Source organism: Cynocephalus volans, chromosome 1 (genome assembly GCF_027409185.1).
Source record: "Cynocephalus volans isolate mCynVol1 chromosome 1, mCynVol1.pri, whole genome shotgun sequence".
Classification (NCBI taxonomy): domain Eukaryota; kingdom Metazoa; phylum Chordata; class Mammalia; order Dermoptera; family Cynocephalidae; genus Cynocephalus; species Cynocephalus volans.
The window spans coordinates 183,155,722-183,180,524 of record NC_084460.1 but is presented as its reverse complement, the minus strand read 5'-3'; the positions used below and the strand labels follow the sequence as shown (position 1 = coordinate 183,180,524).

Genomic DNA, 24,803 nt, shown 5'->3' with positions numbered 1-24,803 from the left:
CCTATATTTCAAATATTTTTCACTAAAAGCAGAACAAAGAGATGAGCTGTCTTAGCAGAAATGCTTTAGAAATTGAGGAGAGGACTTTAGGTACCCCTGCCTCAAACATCCAGAGACTTTATTTTTAACCAAAACAAAAAGGCAAAGGGAAAAAAACAAGAAAATAGGCTAAAATCACTCACATTCTTCTGTTCCATGTATAGGAAACTTAATCATAAGAAACAAACTGGAGATTCTGACTTCTAATTTGGTTTCATTGGGCATGTCTGTTTGATTATTTATGCATACATTCCTATACATACTCCTTTGTGGCGGGACAAAACAAGACAAAGTAAATGATAAAACCACAGAGAAAGGCATCTCACTTTGGTGGTTTTAAAGTAAACAGAAGAGGATCCCTTCGTGGTTCCAAGTAGATCAACAGGTCTCTTTTGAGTCTCCTCTTTCCTGAGAACATTCCAGAGAAGGGCCATGGTGTTAACAATTCGAGGCAGCTCTTCCAGAATGGCATTCTTGGCATTTCTCAAGTTGGCCGGATCACCTACGCCAGTGATCTAAAAATTCAAATGAATATATGAGACTCAGCTGCATCTGTGAAACTATTTTCCTTTCCATGAGGGCAGCAGTGTTGTTGGGATTAAGTTCAGGCTGTTGGACTCTCTTCTAAACAAGTCACATGTGGCAGTCTGGAAGCAATATGCTTCTCTGTACATTCCAACCCATAGCTTTATTTCAAAGAGAGACAGCTGTGAGTCCGAGGCTCCGAATTACAGACCTGATCAATCACTCAACCAAAGCATTAGATGTATTCTAAGATTTAATCCCAGACACGGTAGAGCAACCAACAGCTACCATGTCTTCCAACTCAGATTTCATGACAATGAGTAACAAATAGGTGGAAATGATGAATATAGCCTAAAATCATCAAATAGATTTATACTTTATCCCATATGATTGCTGATGGAGCAATGGGCAAAGGACCGAAGGAATCCACTGTGATTGCCAGTAGGAACAAAACCACGTTTGCGTCACTTACATACATATATTTGCATACACATTTGCATCACTCACACACCAATTTGCATACATTTGCATAAATCACATAGATACATTACTTATTTGATTTTTTTTTTATTTTTAAAAGATGACCGGTAAGGGGATCTTAACCCTTGACTTGGTGTCATCAGCACCACGCTCAGCCAGTGAGCGAACCGGCCATCCGTATATGGGATCCGAACCCGGGGCCTTGGTGTTATCAGCACCGCACTCTCCCGAGTGAGCCACGGGCCGGCCCTACATTACTTATTTGAAACAGTCATAACCCAATGAAGACAAAATAATATATGAAAACTGCTTGAAACTCAGGAGAAAATAACTTACCTTTTTGTTTTGGTTGGGTTGTTCCAAAAGACAAAAATGACTAATGGTCATCAGACCTTCCAGAAGAGTGAGTGGATAATCCGGAGAAATGTTTTCCCTCTTGGAGGTTGTGCTTTGGTGGAGAAACAAAAAACTGGTTTTGAGAACTTTTAAGAATGAGGTCATAAAAGTTTTTAATCCTACATATAAACATAGAAACCAGACATATATCACTATCTTGAACTGAGGCTCTCATAATGAAATATCATTGTTATAGTAATAATAGGCATCTTTTCTGCTATTTTACATTCCAAAGAGTCACTTTGAAAAATGGTTTCAGGTCTTAGAATCTCTGTGAAGATGATTCATGTTTTTATTTCTGTTTTGCAAAAATAACGGAGAGTAACTGACTTGCCCTATGAAATTAAACAAAGAGTTGGAATGTTTAGTTCCTTGTTAACCCTCTTGACATTGCTAAATAAACTAGCTTCTAATGAGGTTGAAATTATCCTTCAACTGGCATCCATGGCAAAAGAGCCATTTTTCACCAGAACTGTCATTAAAGCAGTAATGATGCCTCAAAGAGTTCAATATACCTGATGGAGAGCTTCAAAGATTCGCTTTCATACTGCTTGACCAGCTCATCCAAGTTTTTGCAAATCTGGACAATGAAAGGGGTCACTGTCCAGCCCAGGGACTTTCCGAAGTATGGCAAGGAATGCGTGACCAAGCTCACCCAGGCCGGGTGCATGCCGTATCCATAGGCGGGCTGCAGGCCTCTCACCACGGCAGAGACCAGCAGGCCCTGGGAGGTGAGGGGGTGGGGCTGCACATACTGCGTGGCGCTGATGGCCTGCTGGAAGTTCAGGGCCCTCTGCCACTCCCGGGACAGGTCTGGCTGGTTTTCGGCCTCCTCTTGGACCTGACCGAGGTGATGCTCCAGGACAATCAGCACCTGCAGGAGCTTGAGCAGCTCAATCTGCAGTGGGTGCTCACTCCAGATCTGGTCCTGACCCAGGTGGATGAGACTCTCCTCAAAGAGGATGCCCTCCTGTGGGGCCCTTCCCGGGCCAGCCGCGGCCAGCCCATAGCGCTTCTGGCTCGTGTACATGGATGCCGACAGTGAGAGCAGCACAAATTCCTGTACTTTGCACCTCTGGAGTAAGCTATTGATGAACTCCATGCTCTTCCCATCAGAAGACTTGGCCACTGACACCAGCTGCGTCATTATTCTAATCAAAACCTCAACACTTTTGACCTGTACGTCCCGGTTGCCGAGTATGTCTCGGTGGGAGACCTTTAAATAACAAGGGTAGTAGGAGCGTAGAAAACTGAGGCAAAGGTAGGTGAGGAGCTCGATCAGCAGAGAGTGGGGGCACACGTTGGGGGACTGAGTCTGGAGTTTTCCGTAGAAGCTCTGGCCAATGAGGGCCTCCTGGTGGCGGGCAAGGAGGTTGGAGATGAGGTTGAGGTGTGCAGTGGAGCTGGTGTCCATGCTGGTCCTGGACACGGCCTCAGTAAACTCCTTAGGGTTGGTTTTGAGCACGGCCTCCAGCACCGAGAAGGCATAAAGGACCCGCCGTGAGTCGTAGGGCTGCAGGTAGAGCAGGATGTGCTTGAACAAGGCCTCGATCGACTCCTGCCTCTCCCTCTGCTGCTTCAGCAGCCTGGACGTGGTGAGGGCCTGCAGCTCCAAGTCGGCCTCCTCGTCACTGGAAAATGACTCTGAAGCCTGGGTCTTGTCTGAGTCCACACGCACCAGGCTTAACTTGGCATTGGACCTAAAGCTCTCTGACTGCGAGGCCACCAGCAGGGCGGAGCGCTTGGGGTGTGCCCTGCCCCCCATGGGGATGGGTGCACAACAGTTCTCGTCACTGCTCAGCCCCTGCAGGTCATGGGACGGGGAGGAAAAGGAGGACGTATTCTCACTGTCTGTGTGGCCGGGGCTGGTGTCTGCAGACTCGGTGTGCTCGCTACTGTCTGGGGCGCCATGGGCTGTCCTATCTGGAAGGTTCACATAGTAGGGCAGCTCCTCCTCGCTCAGCTCGCTTATCGGCGGGCACTTCTCTGGCTCCTTCTCCACTTCGGCCCAAATGGCTTCACGGTCAACCGTGGTGAACTGGCTCAGAGGCAGGTGTTCTTCAGAGCCACCTTCCCGAAGCTCAGGCCCTCCACATACTTCTTTGAAAGAGCTTTTCTTCCTGTTAAACCAACGATGCAAGTCCTCTGAAAATTACAAATGACAAATGACTTTAGGACAGAAGGGTTAGTTATGATAAAGTAGCTCTAGCGTGATCTTTGTCTTAAAGCCAGACAGAAAGATCAATATTAATAAAATTCCCATGTGAAACTACACAGCCAGAGTCTAGATTACATTATGGACAAAAGGTAGACAAAGGGGGGGAAAAGGTTTTTTAGAATGTTCAAAGCATAGGATAGTTTAATTACGTTGTCATAGAAAATTTAAGTATCAAAACTTTTTCAGGAAGGCGATTTAAAAAAATACATATGATTTTGTCCAGGAATTCTTTCCAAGAAATGTATCCTACAGAAATGTTAGCAGAAGGTTTCCAAAGCTCTGAGGAACAGGGTATTCACTGAGAGATGTCACATGTAAAAGACAAACTAGGAAGCAAACTGAAGATCCACAGAGAGGGGCTGACGATGCATCAGGTACAGGCATGCAATGAACTACTGTTCGGGTTTTAAAAAGATACATTTATATGTGCTGACATACAGCACCGTGCAGGATATATTAAGTTAAAGAAAAAGTTAAGCCAAAGAACAGTACATATAGAATGAGCGCAATTAGGGGAGAGTATAATACACAGCTATGAAAAAGTCTGGAAGACTATCTGCCAGACCATTAATAGTACCTAGCTCTATCGACTGGCATTATAAGGACTTCCTCTTATGTTTTTACTTCCTTATTATTCCAATTTTTAAAATAAGCATGTTAGTACTTCTATAATCAGAAAAATACACAATGTTTTTAAATATTCAAGTCTCTTTAAAAAGAAGTGAAAGCCGAGTCTTTGGTATTCCCAAACATTTTTAACATGCAGCTTTCAAATCTGTGCCATGAACATTAAGCAAAATCAGGAAAAAAGGAAGAATATGACATAAGACATCAAGCTGTTTAAAGTGTAAAGTAATACTTAAGAAATAGATTTCTACAGGATTACAGCAGTAGAGTGGGGGTAAGCAGTACATTTCTGGTTCCTTCCGAAAGAAAACAGCAGAACAAAGACGTTCTCTCATATTAGGAGGTAGCAGACCAGTGCTGCAGTTGGCATTAGACAGATTAGAGGAAGCAGCAGGGCAGAGCTGGGAGACTTTTAAAAAACCCTCTGAACTGTGGAGTTAGAACTTTCTTCTGAAAACAGACAAACGAATACTAAAAAATTCAGCTGCCATGAATGGTAGCCAAACCTTTAAGAAGGTGCTTAGTTTATACTTCTTTAAGTTTTACTTTCTCATAATGTAGAATAATAAAAAGTCTCCTCTTTGAGAAGGCAGCCAGCTTTCCCTCCCAAAGGAAAACTAGGGGTTACAAGTTTAGGCCACGAGCCTTGTACAGAGAGGAAGCCATTTCACACATCTCTGCTCATTTAGGTGGGGCGCTGCTTTTCACCATAGGATAAAACTGAGACGAACATAACAATATTTACAACCCAGTGAGCTAAACAAACGCACTCAAAGCTTGTAAACCATCCTTAGAAAACTGCAAAGTCATAAAATACAACTATTGTAGGAAGTAAAGTTAATTCATAAAATGCATAAAGTATTAATCATCAAAGTTTAATGGACTCGTCAGGTTTATTTCGTTTTTCTTTTCTTTCTTCGTTCCTACCTACATTCTTTTAAACTTGTGTTAAAGATGCCTCTGGAAGTTCTCTGAACTAAAAGGTTCAATTTTCTGCATTTCTGATCATTTGATTCATAGGATTTCATAGTCAGAAAGAACCTAGAGAGCAGACAGAAAAGAAACCACTTACCTTACACTTAAAGGTTCACAAATAAAAGTTATTTTTATAGATAAACTATAACTGACCAGATTACATGCAAATTTCAACATGTGCAGTCACTCATACCTGGGGGCCACCTAACTACCCCATCCCCACAGTTAGGCAGTGGATGTGAGTACAAGTGCTAGCCTAGCAAACCCAAAGCAAACATCTTCACACCAGACATCCAACTCTAACCCTTCTCTTCAAAGTGAAGGTGTCAGCTTTGGAGATACTTGGATAGATGTTCTGTTATTCTCTCCTCTTACCTTAGACACACTGAATTATTTTCTCTAGTGAGAAATCCAGAATCACCTATTTTTTTTTGGAGCATGGGTTATTGAATTTTATAAAAAAAATTTTAATAGAGAAATAATAATTGTATTCATCTATGAGGTACGATGTGATGTTTTGATATTGCATACATTGTGGAATTATCAAATCAAGCTAATAAAAATATCCCTCACCTCACTTATTTTTTTGTGGCAAGAACATTTAAAATCCACTCACAAAAGTAGAGAGCAGAATGGTGGTTACCAGAGGCTGGGGAGAGAGGAAACGTTGGTCAAAAGGTGCACAGGTTCAATCAGACAGGAGGAATACGTTTTAGTGATCTACTACACAGCATGGTGACCATAGTTAATAATAATGTCTTGAGTATTCCAAAACTTTCCTTTTTCTTAAAATAATAAAACAATTGGTTTTTCAGTGAAAACAACAAATCTACTGCCTAGTTCTACGTGCTAGTTCCTCTGATCCTTAAATTTTCAGTCTTCACGAGTTTACAAAGTACTTTCACGTTGTCTGAATCTAGCACAACCACCAAGTGGGAATAAGTCCCTTAACCGTGACAAGGGGCAGTGAGATCCAGTCTGCCTTTTCCTCCTTGTGTACCCAGGGACCCTGTGCAGGCTGCTCACCAGCTGAGTTCTCCTGCTTGAGGCAGTGGATGGAGGTTCTCTGGGTTTTGGGCTGGAGTAGTAGCAGGAGCATGGGTTCAAGGATGCGTGCCACATCCCCGAGGGACAATGCGCGCACCAGCCAGCCCTGGGCCGCTGCTCCGATGGCGCCATCCGGGCATGCCAGGCTGTCCAGCACCACGAACAAGGACCTGTGGGGGAAACCGAACCACTGAGTCCATGCTCAGCCACCCTGTGCGCCAGGCACGGTGGCAGACACTGTGTATATGGTATCGATCAACACGGATGCCCCAGGGAGCTTCACCCACCCAAGCTGGGCTTCCAGACCGTAGAAGATGAGGACAAGGGGTTCTCAACCATTAGAATCACCATGAGGAGCTTTTAAAACCCCAATGCCATCAAAAAACAAACAAACAAACAAAACAAAACAAACAAAAACAAACAAAAAAAACCAAATAAACAAAAACAAAAACAAAAACAAAAAAAATGGGCCGAGCCCGTGGCGCACTCAGGAGAGTGTGGCGCTGGGAGCGCAGCGACGCTCCCACCACAGGTTCGGATCCTATATAGGAATGGCCGGTGCACTCACTGGCTGAGTGCCAGTCACGAAAAAGACAAAACAAAAAAACCCAACCCCCCCCCCCCAAAAAAACCCCCAATGCCTGGGCCTCACTCCAAATGGGTTACATTAGTGCTGGGAATGGGCCCTGGGCATCAGAATCAGCAGGTATATCTCTAAGGCTGCATGCCCGGCCTCACACCTAGAGTTTCTGAGACATGGCAGGGCACTTGGAAAAAACAATGTGTAGTATAATGTACCTGCAATAAAATTCCCATCTTAAACATGTAGTCAATGATGTGATGAGCACATATACCCAGTGCGGCCACCACCCCCATCAATGTCCCTGGCAAGCACATCCCTGGCAAGTCCCCTTGCGATGGCACATTGTAAAAGCTCCACAGGTGATCCTGAGGCATACTGGGCTTCCTCACTCTCTGACCAAATTAAGAACAGTCCTAACGTGTATTCACATGTTTCTGGCCTAAATTCAATTAGGGGATCATGGGAACCTTTGCTGTGTCCCACAGGAGTCACGTGCAGGGCTTGTGTTTCCAATTTTGCACATCTCTCCCTCCCCAACCCAACGTGCTCAGCAGGAACCTCTGCACAGCTTCCTTTTGTGCTAAGGATAAATGACAAAGACAACCGCCTCACCTGTCAAAGGAGCGATTGTGAGACGTCACTCGACTGCCTTGGATCTCTCTCGTCAGGTGCCAGATCACAGAAAATCTAAACAAAGCTTCCAATCTCGTTCCCTTGATTAGGTAATAAATGGAAGTGAGGAACGTGGTTTCATAACTGAATGCCATTTTCAGTCACAATGAACCCCATTTAAATAACAGATGAGCCATCTCAGAACTGATGGCAACCACAGCAAAGACTCTGTATCTTCATGTGTTTGACTTGAACAGAAGAAAGGGAAACCTGCCTCTTCTCTTTCCTCACTCACTTTAACACAGACACACATGTTTCATAAACTGCATATTCAAGATTTGGCATTAGTCTATGTCCAGGATAATGCCTGTGGCCTCATGAAAACAAAAAAGAACATGGATTCCTCATGTCCCTTGGAAGTGTCAGGGCTGTGTGTCTTAAAGAGCAAGGATACACTCTTGACTGCATAGGACAGCCAGGGACAATAAGTTCTCAATAAGTTTTTTAAAGGGACAATGAATTCTCTACAATTACCTATCTTGCCAATAGCTCTAGAAGACCTTAACGTACTTACAGGGAGTTTGGCAGATTTCCCTGGTGAGCCCTAATATTGATACAAACCATATTTTTAAGACTCTGAAGGAGATGGCTCGGGCTCTCAGAGGCCTTCTGGTACTGAAATTCTATAACACCTCTGCTCAGTAATCAGGATGAAAGACTTCAATTGCATGTATATAAATCTGCATGTAAAGCAAGGCAGCTGCCAGGTTGTTGCGGGATGGAGGCTACAGGTGGAAAAGACTCACCTTGTCAGGGTCCAGGAGGGCATGACAGATGATGTCCTCGCAGATGTTAGCCGTCGGGGCTAGGCAATGCAGCCGGTAGAACAATTCCACACAGGTGATGTGATGCTCCCTGGTCTCCTTGTTCAGCTGATTCCACAGCACACGAGCCACCCTCTGGGACAAAGAATAGCAGGTGGAGACCAAGTCAACACAGGATGCATTTCCTCCTCACATCAGTCCAACCCCAGCCCCACCTTACTGGCTTTCACCTGTATTCACCATGTGAGAACCCTCCATACCCAGAGACACATCACCAACAAGTAAAACAAAGCAAAAAACCCAACAGCAGTCATCCAGGCAACAGGTAATGTTGCAGGTTAAACTTGGAGGTTTCTGACCAGCTAAGAACACTGTGGCTCTTGCCCAGACCTCTTATCATTACTCCCAGAAAGAGAATCAATTGGAAACTAGACCTGAGTGGTTGAACCTGTCTTTAGACAAGCACAGACCAAGCCACACCCTGTGCAGGCTTGACTCCAGACAGTTATCTAAATCTATATAAAACACAAAGAGCACTGTTAACAGTAATTATATAACTATAAAAAGACAGTATAAATGCACATTTCTTCTCCTGTCTTCTTTCAACTGATTTAAAAAACAGTGTACTAACAACACCAAGGTCAAGGGTTCGGATCCCCTTACCAGCCAGCCGCCCCCCGCCCCCAAAGTGTAAAACAATAGGTACATAATGTATCACTGGGCCTATAATATGTAGAAATATATTTGACAGAACAGCACTAACAAGGTGGGTAGGAGGAGGGGTGCACTGGAGTAAGGAAATGATACCAGATGCTAATTCCAATCAACAAACAAGGAGAAGCAGAAATGATAAATAAGGACAATAAAACAAACTATGTTTGTTTTCCTTTCTTCCCCCAGCTTTTTACAAATAACTAATAAATAATTAAAAACTATATAGGATAATAATTATAACATGCATTGCTGGGTTTGTAACATACACAGATGTAATCTACATAACAATACTAGCACAAAAAGGGAAGAGGACTAGAGCTATACAGGAGGAGTATAATTCTCTTAATTCTCACTGGAAGCAGATTTGGATAAGATGTATATGGCAAGCCTTAGAACGACCACTACAAAAATAACTCAAAAATTATACTGAAAAAATCATTAAAGAAATTAAAATACTATACTGGAAAATAGTCACTATTTTAGCTAGTTGGATTAGCTTTCAGCTTCTTGCAATTAAATGAGCATAAGTTTGAACTATTTTCTTACTTTGTCCCCCAGAAAGATGGACAACACCTGCTCACATCTTCTGTAAACTCTTTCTTAAATTTGACAAGTACTAAATTTTCCCGAGGCTAAAAAAACCTCAAAGCTTTTTTCATCTTACAAAATAGGGCACATTCTTTTTCTCTTAATATTTAGGTAATTGTACAATACAATCCTTACATGTGAAGTCCAGTTAGTCTAAAACTGAACACAAATGTTTACTGAGTATCCACTGCAGGGCCAGAAATTGTGCCCGGAGCCTGGGATATGGAGATGGACAAGGCGGTCTCAGGTCTCAAGAAACCCAACTGGAGCGCCCATATTCCTTATTACAATCATCAACTACATCTTAGGGATGATTTTAAGTAAATAGCCTGGGAAGAGGGTCTCACCCATCCTCTTCCCAGTGGGAAATACCTGATAGAAGTCTGTTTTCTCTGAAATGACTTTCAATATCCCAGGAGCAACGGGAGGAACTGTTACCATCTGTAGCTTGCCAAAAAATGGGTTGTGCCCAGAGCTTTTATAGCGTTTCATCTTGTCTTCAATGACAAGTGCTAGGGACTGGGAATGGTTTATCACTTCCAGCAGAGTGGAGATGGCCACGTTCTGGAGGTAGCAGTCAGTCACACAGCAGCAAATGGTCATGAGGGATTTCAGCCAAGATGGAAAACTGGAATCACTGGTTCCTGAATGGAAGCCAGCCAGAAAGGACAAAAACAAAGTCACATGAGAATGGTTCCCCAACTTGCAGATTCTACAGCACCCTCAATCTGGGAAGTTACTTGAGTGAGTCACCTGGACATCAATGTGCTAACCTTCTGGTGGGGACACTTATTTGGAAATAGGGTCTTTGCAGATATAATCAAATGATGAGGTCACTAGGGTGGGCTCTAATCTAATAGGACTGGTGTCCTCTTAAGAGGAAATGCTATATGAAGAGAGACACACAGGGAGAAGGCCACATGACAACAGAGGCAGAGACTGGTCTGATGTAGCTGCAAAAGCCAAGGGACACTGAGGACTGCTGGCAACCTCTGGAAGCTGGGAGAAGCCAGGAAGGACTCTACCCGGAGTCTCAGAGGGAGCACAGCCCTGTTGACACCTTGATTTTGGACTTCTGGCCTCCAAAACTGCAAAACAATAAATTTCTGTTGTGTAAGTCACTCTGTTACAGCAGCCATAGCAAACCAACATGTCTCATTAAATAGTCTATTTACTGACTATTATTAAGCACCTTTTTATGTTCTAGGTCTTCTGATGGGTTATGGCAGACATTCTGATGGGCTATGGTTGACACCCAAGGTTTAAAAATACAGATCCATGGGCCAACCCCGTGGCTCACTCGGGAGAGTGCGGCACTGGGAGAGCAGCAGCGCTCTGGCCGCGGGTTCGGATCCTATATAGGAATGGCCGGTTCGCTCACTGGCTGAGCGAGGTCACAAAAAAAAAGGACAGAAAATAAATAAATAAAATAAATAAATAAATAAAAATACAGATCCAGCCCGTATTAACTTGCCATGTAGTGAGATACAAAAACATACATAACTAATTACAAAATAAGGCAAGAAACAAATGCAGTCAACAGTCCCTTCTTGGTTGACACGATTTTAGCTAGTCTATAAATACCAATTGTCTCAGTAATGCCAGACTACTGTAGTGGGGCTGCTCTCTCACCTGGAAGCTGGAAGAGCGTTTCACAGAGCTGCTCTGTCTCTTCCTCGGACAGGTAGACTGGGAAGGTGGCACAGTCCAGTAGCAGGTGGCAGGCAGCAGCAAAGGCTTCCCTGCAGTCCTCCCTGGAGCCTCCCAGGTCAATGACTACCTGGTCAACATCCCATTCTCCCCCTTTTTTGCTGCTGGGGCTGCTGGGCAAAGAGGATGGTGACTCCGAACTTTTTGTCTTAAATGGAGACCCTCGCGCTGTGAACAAATCTGAAAGCATCTGCTTAAACTGGGGCACAGTGATGGGCTTGGCCTCCCAGGAGTTCTTCCTGCTGCAGTCATCAGCCACCAGACTCTGGGTCCCACCCTTGTCCTCCTTCCCTGTGGGCTCTCTGGACTTGCTTTCTTCTCCAGACGCTGTTAGCTGTGCTCCAAAAATGTTCTTGCTGGCAAAGTTGGCAATTAGCTCCTGGATGCAAAGAAATGTCCTCTGCATACTCCCACCTTTCTTCCAAACGTCGTCTCTTTCCGGAGAAATGCGAGGAAACCTCAGGTGCTCAGAGAGCTCTGGCGATGAGGCACTGAGCCCAATCCCACTGTCCTCAGATTTCAGGGTGGGGAACGAAGTGTCTTCATCACCTGGAATCACTGCTTTTGTTTCCAAAATTATTTCACCATTTTCACCTTTTACTGGACTCTGCAAAAATAGAAAAACTTATATACTGTTTATCTCTTAAGACCAAGGGATTCATGTATCAGCTGAATCAGGCGCATCATGAGTGCATTTCAGACCTGTTTTTCAGAGTTGTAAGTCTCTGCACCAAGAGAATCCTTGTGTAAAGTGTATAATAAATAAAATCAAGAAGGCACCCAAAGAAGGGGAAGGAGGGGGGTAGTGAGGCCCAAAGAGGAGGCTGATGATGTACCAACATGCTCTATGGGTAGGCTGGCTTTTGAGTCTGCTTTGTCTTATTTATTTAGATTCTTCAGTGTTCAAAAAAGTTGTTTAAGAATTGTTTCTGACAAATTAAAAATATAAATGAGGGAAGTGAGCTGAGGGCATGAATAAATAAGAGAAGAAAGCTAGAACAAAGAGCCTGCTCTAAAAATACATATAGATACATACACGTATACATATGTACAGGTATACACACACACATATATACATACACGCGTGTGCCCGAGCACACACACACAGTGGCTTTTCCAAAGTGATGACACTTCAACCTTCAACGCAGCAGCCTTTTCTCTTTGCCTATGCTGTTACTTAGGTAGTATAATAAATTTAAAACTCTTTAGTAGTGAACCCATTGTGTTCTCCAAGGAAGAATGAGAAGGTAGTATGTGATTGGTGAAGCATACTGTTATTCATATTTGCAGATTATACATGCATAAGCTTTATATCTTAAATCATTTTCAGGATAGTTTTTCCAACTAGCTAGAAAATTTAGGGGAAAAAAAAAAAGAGAGTGCTAGCTTTTTTTTTTCATTGGTTATGAATATTCATGAGATACAAAGCTGACTGTCCCCCCTCGTGCCCTAGATGTGAAGGCCAGATCCATACTGGTAGCATGCCCATTACCACAAATTGTGATTATACCCCGTGTCCCCCACCCAATTATCCCCAACCTCCTTCCCCCTCCCCCTCTCCCCCACTCCACTTGTATCTCTAGGTATGCTCTCTCCGTCTGCAAGTCCAACACACCACTATGGTCTTTCTTTCCTTTTTTCTTTCTCTCTCAGCTCCCACTTACAAGAGAGTACATGCGGTATTTATCCCTCTGTGCTTTGCTTATTTCACTCAACATAAGTTTCTCCAGGCTCATCCACGTTGTACCAAATGGGAAAATTTCATTCTTTTTTATGGCATAGTACTGTTTCATGGTGTATATAAACCACACTTTTCTTATCCAATTATCCATCGATGGACATTTAGGTTGGTTCCATATCTTGGCTATTGTAAACAGCGCTGTGATGAACATGGCAGTGCAGATATCCCTTCGACGTGATGATTTCCATTCCTCTGGATATATTCCCAGAAGTGGGATTGCTGGATCATATGGAAGATCTATCCGTAGTTGCTTGAGAAACCTCCATGCTGTTTTCTTTTTTTTTTTTTCTCACCGGTAAGAGGGTTGCAACCCTCGGTACAGTGTGGTCCACACCACGCTCAGCCAGTGAGCACACCGGCCATCCCTATATAGGATCCGAACCTGTGGCCTCGGCGCTACCAGCGCTGCACTCTCCTGAGTGAGCCACAGGGCCGGCCCTCCATGCTGTTTTTCATAGTGGTTGTACTAATTTACAGTCCCACCAACAGTGCAGAGCACTCCCTTCTCTCCATACCCTCACCAGCAACTGTTATTCACCATCTTTTGTTTATAGCTAGTCTAACTGGGGTGGGGTGATATCTCAATGTGGTTGTAATTTGCATTTCCCCGAGGACTAGTGATGTCGAGCATTTTTCCATGTATTTGTTGGTCATTAGTATGTCCTCCTTTGAAAAATGTCTGTTCAGCTCCTTTGCCCCTTTTTTAATTTGGTTATTTGTTTGTGTGTTTTTTTTTTTTACTGTGTAATTGCTTGAGTTCCTTGTATATTATGGATATTAATCCCTTGTCGGATGCATAGTTAACAAAAATCTTATCCCACTCTGTAGGTTGTTGTTTCACTCTGTTGATTGTTTCCTTTGCTGTGCAGAAGCTTTTTAGTTTGACATACTCCCATTTGCTTATTTTTTCTTTTGTTGCTGTGCTTTTAGGCTCTATGCCCAGACCTAGTTCTTGAAGTGTTTCACCAATATTTTCCCTTAGTAATTTTACAGTCTCAGGTCTTATACTTAAGTCTTTAATCCATTTTGAGTTGATTCTATTGTATGGTGAGAGGTACATATCTAGTTTCATTCTTCTGCATACTGATATCCAATTTTCCCAGCACCACTTTTTGAAGAGATAGTCTTTTCCCTAATATAGATTTTTGTTGCCTTTGTCCAATATCAGATGGCTGTAAGCCTAAGGGGTGATTTCTGGGTTCTCATTTCTACTCCACTGGTCTGAGTGTCTATTTTTATGCCAGTACCATGCTGTTTTGGTTACTATAGCTTTGTAGTATAATTTGAAGTCAGGTAGTGTTATGCCTCTGGCTTCATTTTTTTTGCCCAGGATTGCTTTGGCTATTCAGGGTCTTCTGTTGTTCCATATGAATGTTAAGATTGTTTTTTCCATTTCTGTGAAGAACGTCATTGGTATTTTGATGGGGATTGCACTGAATCTGTAAATCACTTTGGGTAGTATAGACATTTTCACAATGTTAATTCTTCTAATCCAAGAGCATGGAATATCTTTCCATCTTTTTGTGTATTCTTTAATTTCTTTCAGTAGTGGTTTGTAGTTCTCATTGTAGAGATCTTTCACCTCCTTGGTTAAATTAATTCCTAGGTATTTTATTTTTTTCATGACTATTGCAAATGGACTGGCTTACTTAATCTATTAGTTCATTATTTGAGTATATAAATGGAACTGATTTGGGCACATTTATTTTGTATCCTGCAACATTACTGAAACTATTAACCAGCTCTAGGAGTTTTGTGATAGAGTCTTTAGGTTTTTCTCTATATAGAATCATGTCATCTGCAAATAGGGACAAGTTTTACCTCATCTTTTCCAATCTGGATGCCCTTTATTTCTTTCTCTTGCCTGATTGCTCTGGCTAGAATCTCCAGTACTATGTTAAATAGAAGTGGTGAGAGTGGGCATTCTGTCTTGTTCATGTTCCTAAGGGAAAAGCCCTCAGTTTTTCTCCAATGAGAATGATACTGGCAGTTGGCTTGTCATAGATTGCTTTTATTGTGCTGAGATACTTTGCTTCTATACCTAATTTGTTGACTGTCTTTATCATGAAGGGATATTGAATTTTCCCTTTCTCAGCATCTATTGAGATAATCATATGGTTTTTGTCCTTGAGTTTGTTGATGTGATGTATCACATTTATTGACTATCGTATGTTGAACCACCTTTGCATCCCTGGGATGAATCCCATTTGATCATGGTGAATAATTTTTTTAATGTGTTCCTGTATTCTGATTACTCATATTGTGCTGAATATTTTTGCATCTACGTTCATTAAGGATATTGGCCTGTAATTTTCTTTTTTTGTTGTGTCTTTATCTGGTTTTGGTATGAATAAGTTTGGGAGGGTAGCTTCTGTTTCAATTTCTTGGAATTGTTTGAGGAGAACAGGTATTAATACCTCTTTAAAATTTTGACAGAATTTAGCTGTAAAGCTATCTGGACCTAGATTTTCTTTGTTGGAAGATTGTTGATTATCGCTTCAATTTCGTTGCTTGTTATTAGTCTGTTCAGGTTTTCTATCTCTTCTTGGTTCAGTCTGGGTAGTTTATATGTGTCTAGAAACTTATCCATATCTTCCAGGTTTTCATATTTGTTGTCACACAGTTGTTTATAATGGTCTCTAATGATTCTTCATACTTCTGTGGTATCGGTTGTAATATCTCCCATTTCATTTCTGATTTTTGTTATTTTGGTCTTCTCTTTTTTTTTTTATTAACTTAGCTAATGGTTTGTGTATTAGTCCATTTTGTGTTCCTATAACAGAAATACCTGAGACTGGGTAATTTATAAAGGAAAGAGGTTTATTTGGCTTATGATTCTGGGACAGCTGCATCTGGCATGGGCCTCAGGCTGCTTCTACTCATGGTGTGAAGTGGCAGGCAGCCGGAGGGTACAAGCAGATCACATGGCAAGAGCAAGCAAGAGAGGAAGCAAGACAGAGAGAGAGAGGAGGTGCCAGGGTCTTTTAAACAATCAGCTCTCGTGGGTATTAACAGAGTGAGAACTCACTCATTTATCCCACATTCCCCAGAGAGAGCACTAATCCATCCATGAGGAATCTGCCCCCATGACTCAATCAGTTTCCAACACTGCCACATTGGGGATCAAATTTCCATGAGTTTTGGAAGGGACAACACATCCAAACTCCATCATTCCACCCCCAGGTGCCCAAAACTCATGTCCCTCTCACATACAAAATACAATTATTCCATCCCAACAGTCCCCAAAGTCTTAACTTGTATCAGCACCAACTTAAAAGTCCAAAGTCCAAAGTCTCATCTGAGACCAAAAGCAAAAGTCCTTCCAGCTCTGAACCTGTAAAAATCAAAACCAAATTTGTCTACTGCCAAGATACAATGGTGGAACCGACAATGGATACACATTCCCATTCCAAAAGGGAGAAATAGATCAGAAGAAAGGAGAAACAGGTCACAAACAAGTCTGAAACCCAGCAGGACAGACATTAAATCTTAAAGCTCCAAAATAGTCTTCCTTGGCTCCAAGTCTTGCATCCCGGGCACAAGTGGGCATCTGGGCTCCCAAAGCCTCAGGCAGCCTCACTCCCACAGCTCTGCCAGGTGCAGCCCAGTGGGCTGCATTGCTGCCTGTGGCTTTTCCAGGCCTGCATTGGATGTTACCAGTGGCCCCGGAGTTCTGGGGTCCTGGTGGCAGCCCTGCTGCCTCGGCTCTACTAGACATTTCCCTGGTGAAGGCTCTCTGGGGGGGCTCTGACCCCACTTTCCTGCTCAGCATTGCTCTAGTAGATGGCCTCTGCAGCAGCTCCGCCCCTGCCACAGGTCTCTGCCTGGGCCCCCAGGCTTTTCCATACATCCTCCGGAATCCGGGTGGAGGCTGCCATGCCTCCACTGCTCTCACGTCCTGCCAGCCTGCAGACTTAATACAACGCGGACACCACCAGGGTTTCAGTCTTCTACTCTCTAGAGATGCTGTGTAAACCACACTTGGGGCCACTCCACCTGGAGCAGCTGGAACACAGGGAGCAGGTTCCCAAGGGCAGCTGCGTCCCACGTCTGTCCTCTGGGACAACTCAGTCCTTCTAGGTTTCAGGGCCTGTGATGGGTGGAGCGCCGTTCCAGACTTCTGAAATGCGTTTAGGGCTTTTTTTCCCCATTGTCCTAGTTTTTAGCATCTGGCTGCCTCACTGCCAAAATAATGCCTTTAGCAAACAGTTTATCTGCTTCACTCTTGTATTTTTCTCCTGCTCTCAGCTTCTCTACTACATGGACAGGCTGCAAATTTTCCAAATCTTTATGCTCTGCTTCCCTTTTAAGTCCTGGCTTTACATCATGCCTTTGCCACCATAACTCAGAGTAGGCTGTTAAAAGTAATCATGCAGCTTCCTTAATGCTTTGCTGCTTAGAAATTTCTTTAGCCAAATGCTGTGGCTCACAACTCTTAAGTTCCACATTCCACAAAGTCCAAGAGCATGGGCACAATGCAGCCAAGTTCCTTGCTATGGTGTAGCAAGGGTGATCTTTTGTTCAATTCCCAATAAGTTCCTCATTTCTACCTGAGACCTCATCATCCACATGGTCTTCACTGTCCACATTTCTATCAGCATTCTGGTCACAACAATTTAACCAATCTCTAAAATCTTCCAAACTTTCCCTCATCTTTTTCTCTTCTTCTAAGTCCTCCAAACTCCTCCAGCCTTTGTCTAATACCCAGTTCCAAAGCTACATCGACATTTTCAGGTATCTGTATAGCAAATCCCACTCCTTGGTACCAATTTCCTATATCAGTCCATTTTGTGTTGCTATAACAGAAATACCAGAGACTGGGTAATTTATAAAGGAAAGAGGTTTATTTGGCTTACGATAGCTGCATCTGGCATGGGCCTCAGGCTGCTTCTACTCATGGTGGAAAGTGGCAGGCAGCTGGCAGGTACAAGCAGATCACATGGCAAGAGCAAGCAAGACAGAGGAAGTGAGAGAAGGAGGGGAGGTGCCGGGGTCTTTTAAACAGTCAGCTCTTGCAGGAACTAACAGAGTAAGAACTCACTCATTTATCCCCAGGGAGCGCATTAATTCATTCATGAGGGATCTGCCCCCATGACTCAATCAGCTTCCAGCACTGTCACATTGGGGATCAAATTTCCATATGAGTTTTGAAAGGGACAACACATCCAAACTCCATCAGTTTGTCTATTTTATTTATCTTCTCTAAAAACCAACTTTTTGTTTTGTTGAGCTTTTCTATACTGTTTTTGGGATTCTATTTCATTTAGTTCTACTCTGATCTTAATTATTTCTTTCTTTCTACTACCTTTAGGATTGGATTGTTGTTTTTCAAGTTCTCTGAGGCGTAGTGTTAGGTCATTTATTTGAAGTCTTTCCATTCTTTTGATGTAAGCATTTACTGCAATAAATTTGCCTCTTAGTACTGCTTTTGCAGTATCCCACAGGTTTTGGTATGATGTATCCTTATTTTCATTAGTTCCAAGAAATTTTTTGATTTCCTGTTTAATTTCTTCTTGGACCCATAGGTCATTCAGGAACGTATTGCTTAGTTTCCATTTATTTGTATAGATTCCAGAGTTTTGTTCATTATTAATTTCCAGTTTTAGTCCATTGCGGTCTGAAAAGATACTTGGAATGATTTCAATTTTTTAAAATTAGCTGAGACTAGATTTGTGGCCTAATCTGTGGTCTATCCTGGAGAATGTTCCATGAGCTGATGAGAAGAAAGTATATTCTTTAGTTGTTGGATGAAATGTTCTGTATGCATCTGCCAGGTCCAGTTGCTCTAAGGTTCAGATTAAGTCCTGTCTCTCTTTGTTGATTTGTTGCCTGGAAGATCTGTCCCATACTAAGACAGGGGTGTTCAGATCACCCACTATTAACGTATTAGGGCCTATTTCTTTCCTTAGGTCTAAAAATGTTTGCTTTATATATCTGGGTGCTCCAGTATTGGGTGCATATGTATTTATGAGTGTTATGTCTTCTAGCTGGATAGATCCTTTTATCATTATATAGTGGCCTTTGTCTCTTTTTATGTTTTTTGGTTTAAAGTCTATTTTGTCCAATATAAGAATAGCTACTACTGCTTGTTTCTGGTTTCCATTTGCATGGTATATCTTTTTCCATCCCTTTACTCTTAGTCTGTGTGTGTCTCTATAGGTGAGAAGACAGCATATCTTTGGGTCTAGCTTTTTAATCCAATCAGTCAGTCTATGTCTTTTGAATGGGGAGTTTAATCCATTCACATTCAGGGTAGTTATTGACAGGTACTGTTTAATTCTTGTCATTTAAATACTTTTTGTTTAAATGATTTAAATATCTTTTGATCATTATTTCCCCTCTTTTTTTTCTTCTTCAATGTTAGTTGGAATTTAAAGTGGCATGATTTAGCTTCTTTCTCTTTCTCACTGGCATTTTTGTTTTAATGGTGGGTTTTGCTCTTTCTTGTGTATTTGTGATAGTGGTCATCACTATTTGGATTCCAGATGAAGGACTCCCTTGAGAATTTCTTGCAGGGCTGGTTGTGTGGTGGTGAACTCCCACAACTTTTGTTTGTCTGGGAAATACTGTTTTTCTCCCTCATTTCTGGAAAGCCTTGCTGGGTAAAGAATTCTTGGCTCGCAATTTTTTTCTTTTAGTATTTCAAATATATCATTCTACTTTCTTCTGGTCTGTAGGGTTTCAGTTGAGAAGTCTGCTGTTAGCCAACTTCTATACTGAGGTCACAGTCTGTAATCAGTCTGTAAACTGAGACTCATTTCCTATCAGGTAGCTCATTTAACCTCCAAATTTTCAGAATGCCTCTCTTTTCAGTATGTTCATACACCTGTCTGCCGTTGTACTGAACTGACTTTAAGGGCAAAATTCCAAATCTCTAAATAAGAAATAGAAAATAAAAATAAAGAACATGGGCATCAAACTGTTTGTGGGACTATCACTGCTGGTCTTTTTGGAAGATAATTTAGCAACATCTCTCACAGTTTATAAGGAGTACATGTACCTTTTGACTGACCCCACTGCTGGGAATTTATCCTTCAGAGACACTGGCACCCATGAACAAGTTGTAGGATGCTGACTGCAGCACTATTTGAACAGTGAAACACTGGAAATAACCTTGATTATACCAACAGGGGAATAACCGAAGAAATTATAAATCCATATCATAGACTCTTATGCAGAAGTTAAAAAAGAGTAAGATATCTTTATGTACACTGAACGATGCAGAGATGTCCCCAAACACTGAATGAAAACTAAAGCAAGTCAGAGAACAGTATATGTTATGGGTTGAATTGTATCCCCCTAAAAGATGCTGAAGTCATAACCTCCAATACCCTTGAACGTGACCATATTTGAAAATAGAGTCTTTGCAGATGATCAACTCAAGGTGAGGTCATTAGGGTGGGACCAAATCCAATAGGTCTGGTGTACTTATAAAAATGAGAATTTCAGACACAGAGACAGACATGCGCACAGGGAGAACACCATGTGAACTAGGGCAGAGACTGGAGTAATGCTTGAACAAGCCAAGGAACACCAAAGATTGCCGCAAATCAGCAGAAGTTAGGAAGGTGGTATGGAACAGATTCTTTTTCCCTAGCACACTCAGGAAGAACCAATCTTGATAATGGATTCTGGCCTCCAGAACAGAAAGAAAATTAATTTCTGTTGTTTATTTGTTATGGTGGCAAAAGCAAATTAATCCAGTGTATAGTCTCACTTACATTTTAAATAACCAAAATCACATGCATACACACACATATAAAAACGCCTGAAAAGCTAGCTATATCTAGCCACTAACTGTAGGTATGCAGGAGTTATGTAGATGGAGTGGGGGAAGCAAAGTGGGTAAAGAGCTACGCAAAAACCTTTTAAAGCATCTGAAGATTTTACAAGAATATTTGACATACTACCTGTGTATCTTTTCATCTTTCTTCCTATCTTACCAACCCTAATTACGTACTACTCCCTGGAAGGCATAGCTGCTTTTGGCCCAGAGAACGAGTCTCACTCCTCAGAGCACATACCGAGCTTCCACTTGGGGACTCCATGTCTAGGTAGGAAGGCGGCATTTGGACTTTGCTGAGCACCTTGAAACAGGTCTTCAGGGCATGTGTGAGTTCAGGTAAGCTTAAGGCCTCCACTTCCTCAGCAAGAGGCTGCACTAGGCAGCTGAGCACCTGTGGAAGGTACTGGCTTTGTACCTCAGAGTAAAGTTCCTGTGAGATAAAATAAAAAAAAAAAAGGCTTAACTCACACAAGGTTAGTTTATAACCAGAAAAAAAATGCAACTCAAAATGGCATCTTAGAAAATTCATTTTTTATCGGTTAGAGTGTGGTGTTACAACACCAAGACCAAGGGTTCTGATCCCTGACCCAGCCAGCCATCAAAAGGAAAAAAAGTAAAATAATTTGTTGGAGCACAAGTTTTACATTACTTCCCAAATTAGAAGACAAAATAATATTTCCTTTCGATCTTCACAAATCAAGGACATTCCTTTTCTCCTTTCAAATGACTTTACCCATCCTAATACGAAATAATAAAATTGCCACATATATTCCTATATTAAGGAAATTAGTTTCCTTTGAGATAATTAGTCAACTGCACAATTTTAACCAGAAAATGTACTCACTTTCACCCCTAAGTAACTGTAGTACAGGGATGATACCCAGTTCATTGGCTGGCTTATATAACTTCAGCTCAGCCTACTTACAACTGACCCAAAAGTTATAACCCCTTTTAAATAAGACATTAATAATATAAGAGATTAGCAAGGCTGGCTGGTTAGCTCAGTTGGTTAGGATGCAATGTTATAACACCAAGGTCAAAGGTTTGGATCTCCATACCGGCCAACCATCAAAAAAAAAAGAAAGACTGCATCTAGCTGTATCTTCCATGTCGAAATGAACGTTATTTTGTGTTGCGTATTTATGTAAAACCGTTTTTCAGTAAATTTAGGTCTATAAAACAGGCTGACAACACTAATAAGAATGGAAAGGACAGCAGGCATTGAGCCATTGCCTCACAGCAAAGTACTTACCAAGGGAATCACGTCCAGAAGGAACACGAGGAGGGTGCAGAGCTCTGAGACTGTGGGGGGGGCGCTGATGTTTTTTCTGACAGCATAACTCTGCTTCACTGGTCTATATTAATCACAGGCAAGAAAAACAAATTAGTTCTTTCTCCTACAATAATTTCAAACATTTCTTATGATTTCCAGTAAAGTTATTCTATTTTAAAGATAATAAAAGATAGGTTACATAGTTCCAACTAAGCTTTGGTGAATAAAACTATCTGACATAGAGAAGTGCCAATATGCATTTTGAATCTGTCTCCAAAACGGGTTCACTCTGACTTGAACTCCATCAATTCAGGTATGGGTGGTATCATGCCCACGTGGGATGTCACACCCATGCAGACTGGAACGCAGTCAACAGGTACAAGCCTAGGAGCCCAATCCCCAACCACAGGCACATTCCAAGCAAATGAGCTGGGCTAGAGAGCAACACAGGCCAAAAAGCTGTTTACTTCACTGTAGGAACAACCTGAGACCCCTTCCCATGTAACTCCCATGAGTTCATCGGCCCTTGAGTTGCAAAGAATTCTTCAGCTTCGATAGAGAAGTCTAACTCCACAGCTCAACTCTATTGTTAGCTGCTTATCTCATACTGAAATTCAACACGTCTTTTCAAACAGGCAGGCAATTAGATAAACAGGTACATTAAAAAGTATATATTGGTTCTTGAAGCAGAGTAACCTGGCTATCATGGTACAACTCAAGCAGAGCTAATTTCCTTCCTTGTAAATTAGCACTTAGGTCTCTTCGAGAGCATCTTAGGAGAATGCCTATGAAGAACTGCATCCTAGCCATTGGACTCCTAGGGGTCTACTCTAAAGAATCTGTGCATATGTGCATGAAGAGACAGGACCAAGATGCTCACCATAGTACTATTCACAACAAGAACAAGATTGAAACTGGTTTATTCACACAAGGGACTATTATTCTTCAGATGAATGAACTGGATGTATATGTTACAGTGCATCTCCCAAAAGACTGTTAACCCTCCAAAACAGCACATTGCAAGAAAGTTATACAACTTGATGTCATTTACATAAAACTTTAACAGACATAATAGACTATACCATCTATAGATACACACTTTTTATAAAAGCACATAATAACATCATGGGAAGGACAGACACTAATTTCAAGACAGTGATAAACTCTGGGATGAAAGCTGGCCCAGAAATAACCAGTGTATCTTTGAATAGCCAGTCAAGATGATGTTGAACGTTCCTAACACAAAGAAGTGACAAATGTTTGAGGTGATGTTATAATCATTGCACATAGTATGAATGTACCCAAATATTATATCGTACTCCTTATGGAATACCTATTTATATATATATAATTATCATGGGTCAATTAAGAAAAATGAAGAGAAAAAAAGAGAAATAGAGAATAGAACAGTGGTTACCAGAGGCAGGGAAACGAAGGGGGAGATTGGAAAAGATTGGTAGACTGGTACGAAGTTACAAAGTTACAGTTAGATAGGAAGAATCAGTTCTGGTGCCCTTGGGGGCCAATAGCTAGTAATATTATATTGCATATTTCAAGACAGCCAGAAAAGAGGATGTTGAATGTTATAGCCACAAAGAAATGATAAATGTTTAGGTGACAGATATACTAACTATTCTGATTAGATCATTATACAATATATACATGTATTGAAACAACAAACTATACCCCATAAACTTGTACAATGAAAAAAAAAAAACACAAGAAAAACCACAAGCTAACCAAAGCATACATGGCCTTGCTGTCACCTGTGGATCCAATGACAACTAATTTACTCATCACGGATGTCAAACCCATGTGGGCTTGGTGCAAGGCGAGGCAGGGGAGCGCAGCAGCAGTGGCTGGGAAGTCAGACCCAAGGCCAGCGCTGCTGGGTTCCAATCTCAGCTACCACTCACTGATTTGCTGTGCAATGCCAGACAACGTACTTCACATCTCTGGGCTCTGGCTTTATATGTCAAAAGCATGATAACGGAAGTGACTCCTCTTGGGGTTGCTCCAGAGAGCTAATGTAAGGCTTTTCAGCCAGAAGACACACATGGCAAACATTAATAGGAAAGCTTCTGTCAGTTACTAGGTACATGAGGAACAGTGAGACAGCCCATGGCATTAAAAGGGAGATTAACAAGAAAAAAGTTTCACAGCAAGCCTCATAGGACAAAAAAGTGTTCAAGAGATTTCATTTTTCTCTTGTGAAGAAAATGACACAGGAAAGGGGCTTTCTCTCCAGAAAAGCATGCTGTCCCCAGAGCATGCCACCATGCACAATTTTGAGTGGTACAACTCACCAGATTAAAAGTGATGGTAAAAGCTGATTATAGTAGCTTAAGTCATTAATGTTTTCATCTGACCAATTAAGCACTAATTTCAATAAGAATATAAGAAGATTGAAAATTTAAAAAACACTCTATGCAGACATAAGCCATAAACCTAAGCTTCTTTAAATAGATCAGGCCTGCCAGAGAACTGTGAAAAGAAAGCTGATTTGATGAATATAACTAGAAAATGCACAGAGGATTTTCTGAAGTTAGACTTTCATAAATAAAGCAGCTTCAGAATTACATGGAAGTGAGCTTTCTTATTGGAGATTTTTAAAAATTCTATTAGAATGTTAAGTGAATTATTTCCAACCTTGTTTTAGCTGAAC

General features: G+C 41.8%; 1 protein-coding gene across 3 annotated transcripts in view; it reads right to left on the bottom strand.

Moving 5' to 3' along the window:
- DOP1B (DOP1 leucine zipper like protein B) overlaps positions 1-24,803 on the bottom strand; it is a 103,845-nt gene that overhangs the window by 29,307 nt on the left and 49,735 nt on the right. For 2 of the 3 annotated variants that reach the window (XM_063100697.1, XM_063100704.1), the window contains exons 12-21: positions 22,118-22,220; positions 21,104-21,295; positions 11,261-11,945; positions 10,001-10,272; positions 8,309-8,461; positions 7,503-7,603; positions 6,287-6,477; positions 1,956-3,585; positions 1,381-1,492; positions 366-554 (exon numbers count right to left, since the gene is read on the bottom strand). In XM_063100697.1, coding sequence (XP_062956767.1) covers positions 366-554; positions 1,381-1,492; positions 1,956-3,585; positions 6,287-6,477; positions 7,503-7,603; positions 8,309-8,461; positions 10,001-10,272; positions 11,261-11,945; positions 21,104-21,295; positions 22,118-22,220 — 3,628 coding nt within the window. The remainder of the gene's footprint in view (positions 1-365; positions 555-1,380; positions 1,493-1,955; positions 3,586-6,286; positions 6,478-7,502; positions 7,604-8,308; positions 8,462-10,000; positions 10,273-11,260; positions 11,946-21,103; positions 21,296-22,117; positions 22,221-24,803) is intronic. The other variant, XM_063100711.1, reaches the window with a different exon arrangement.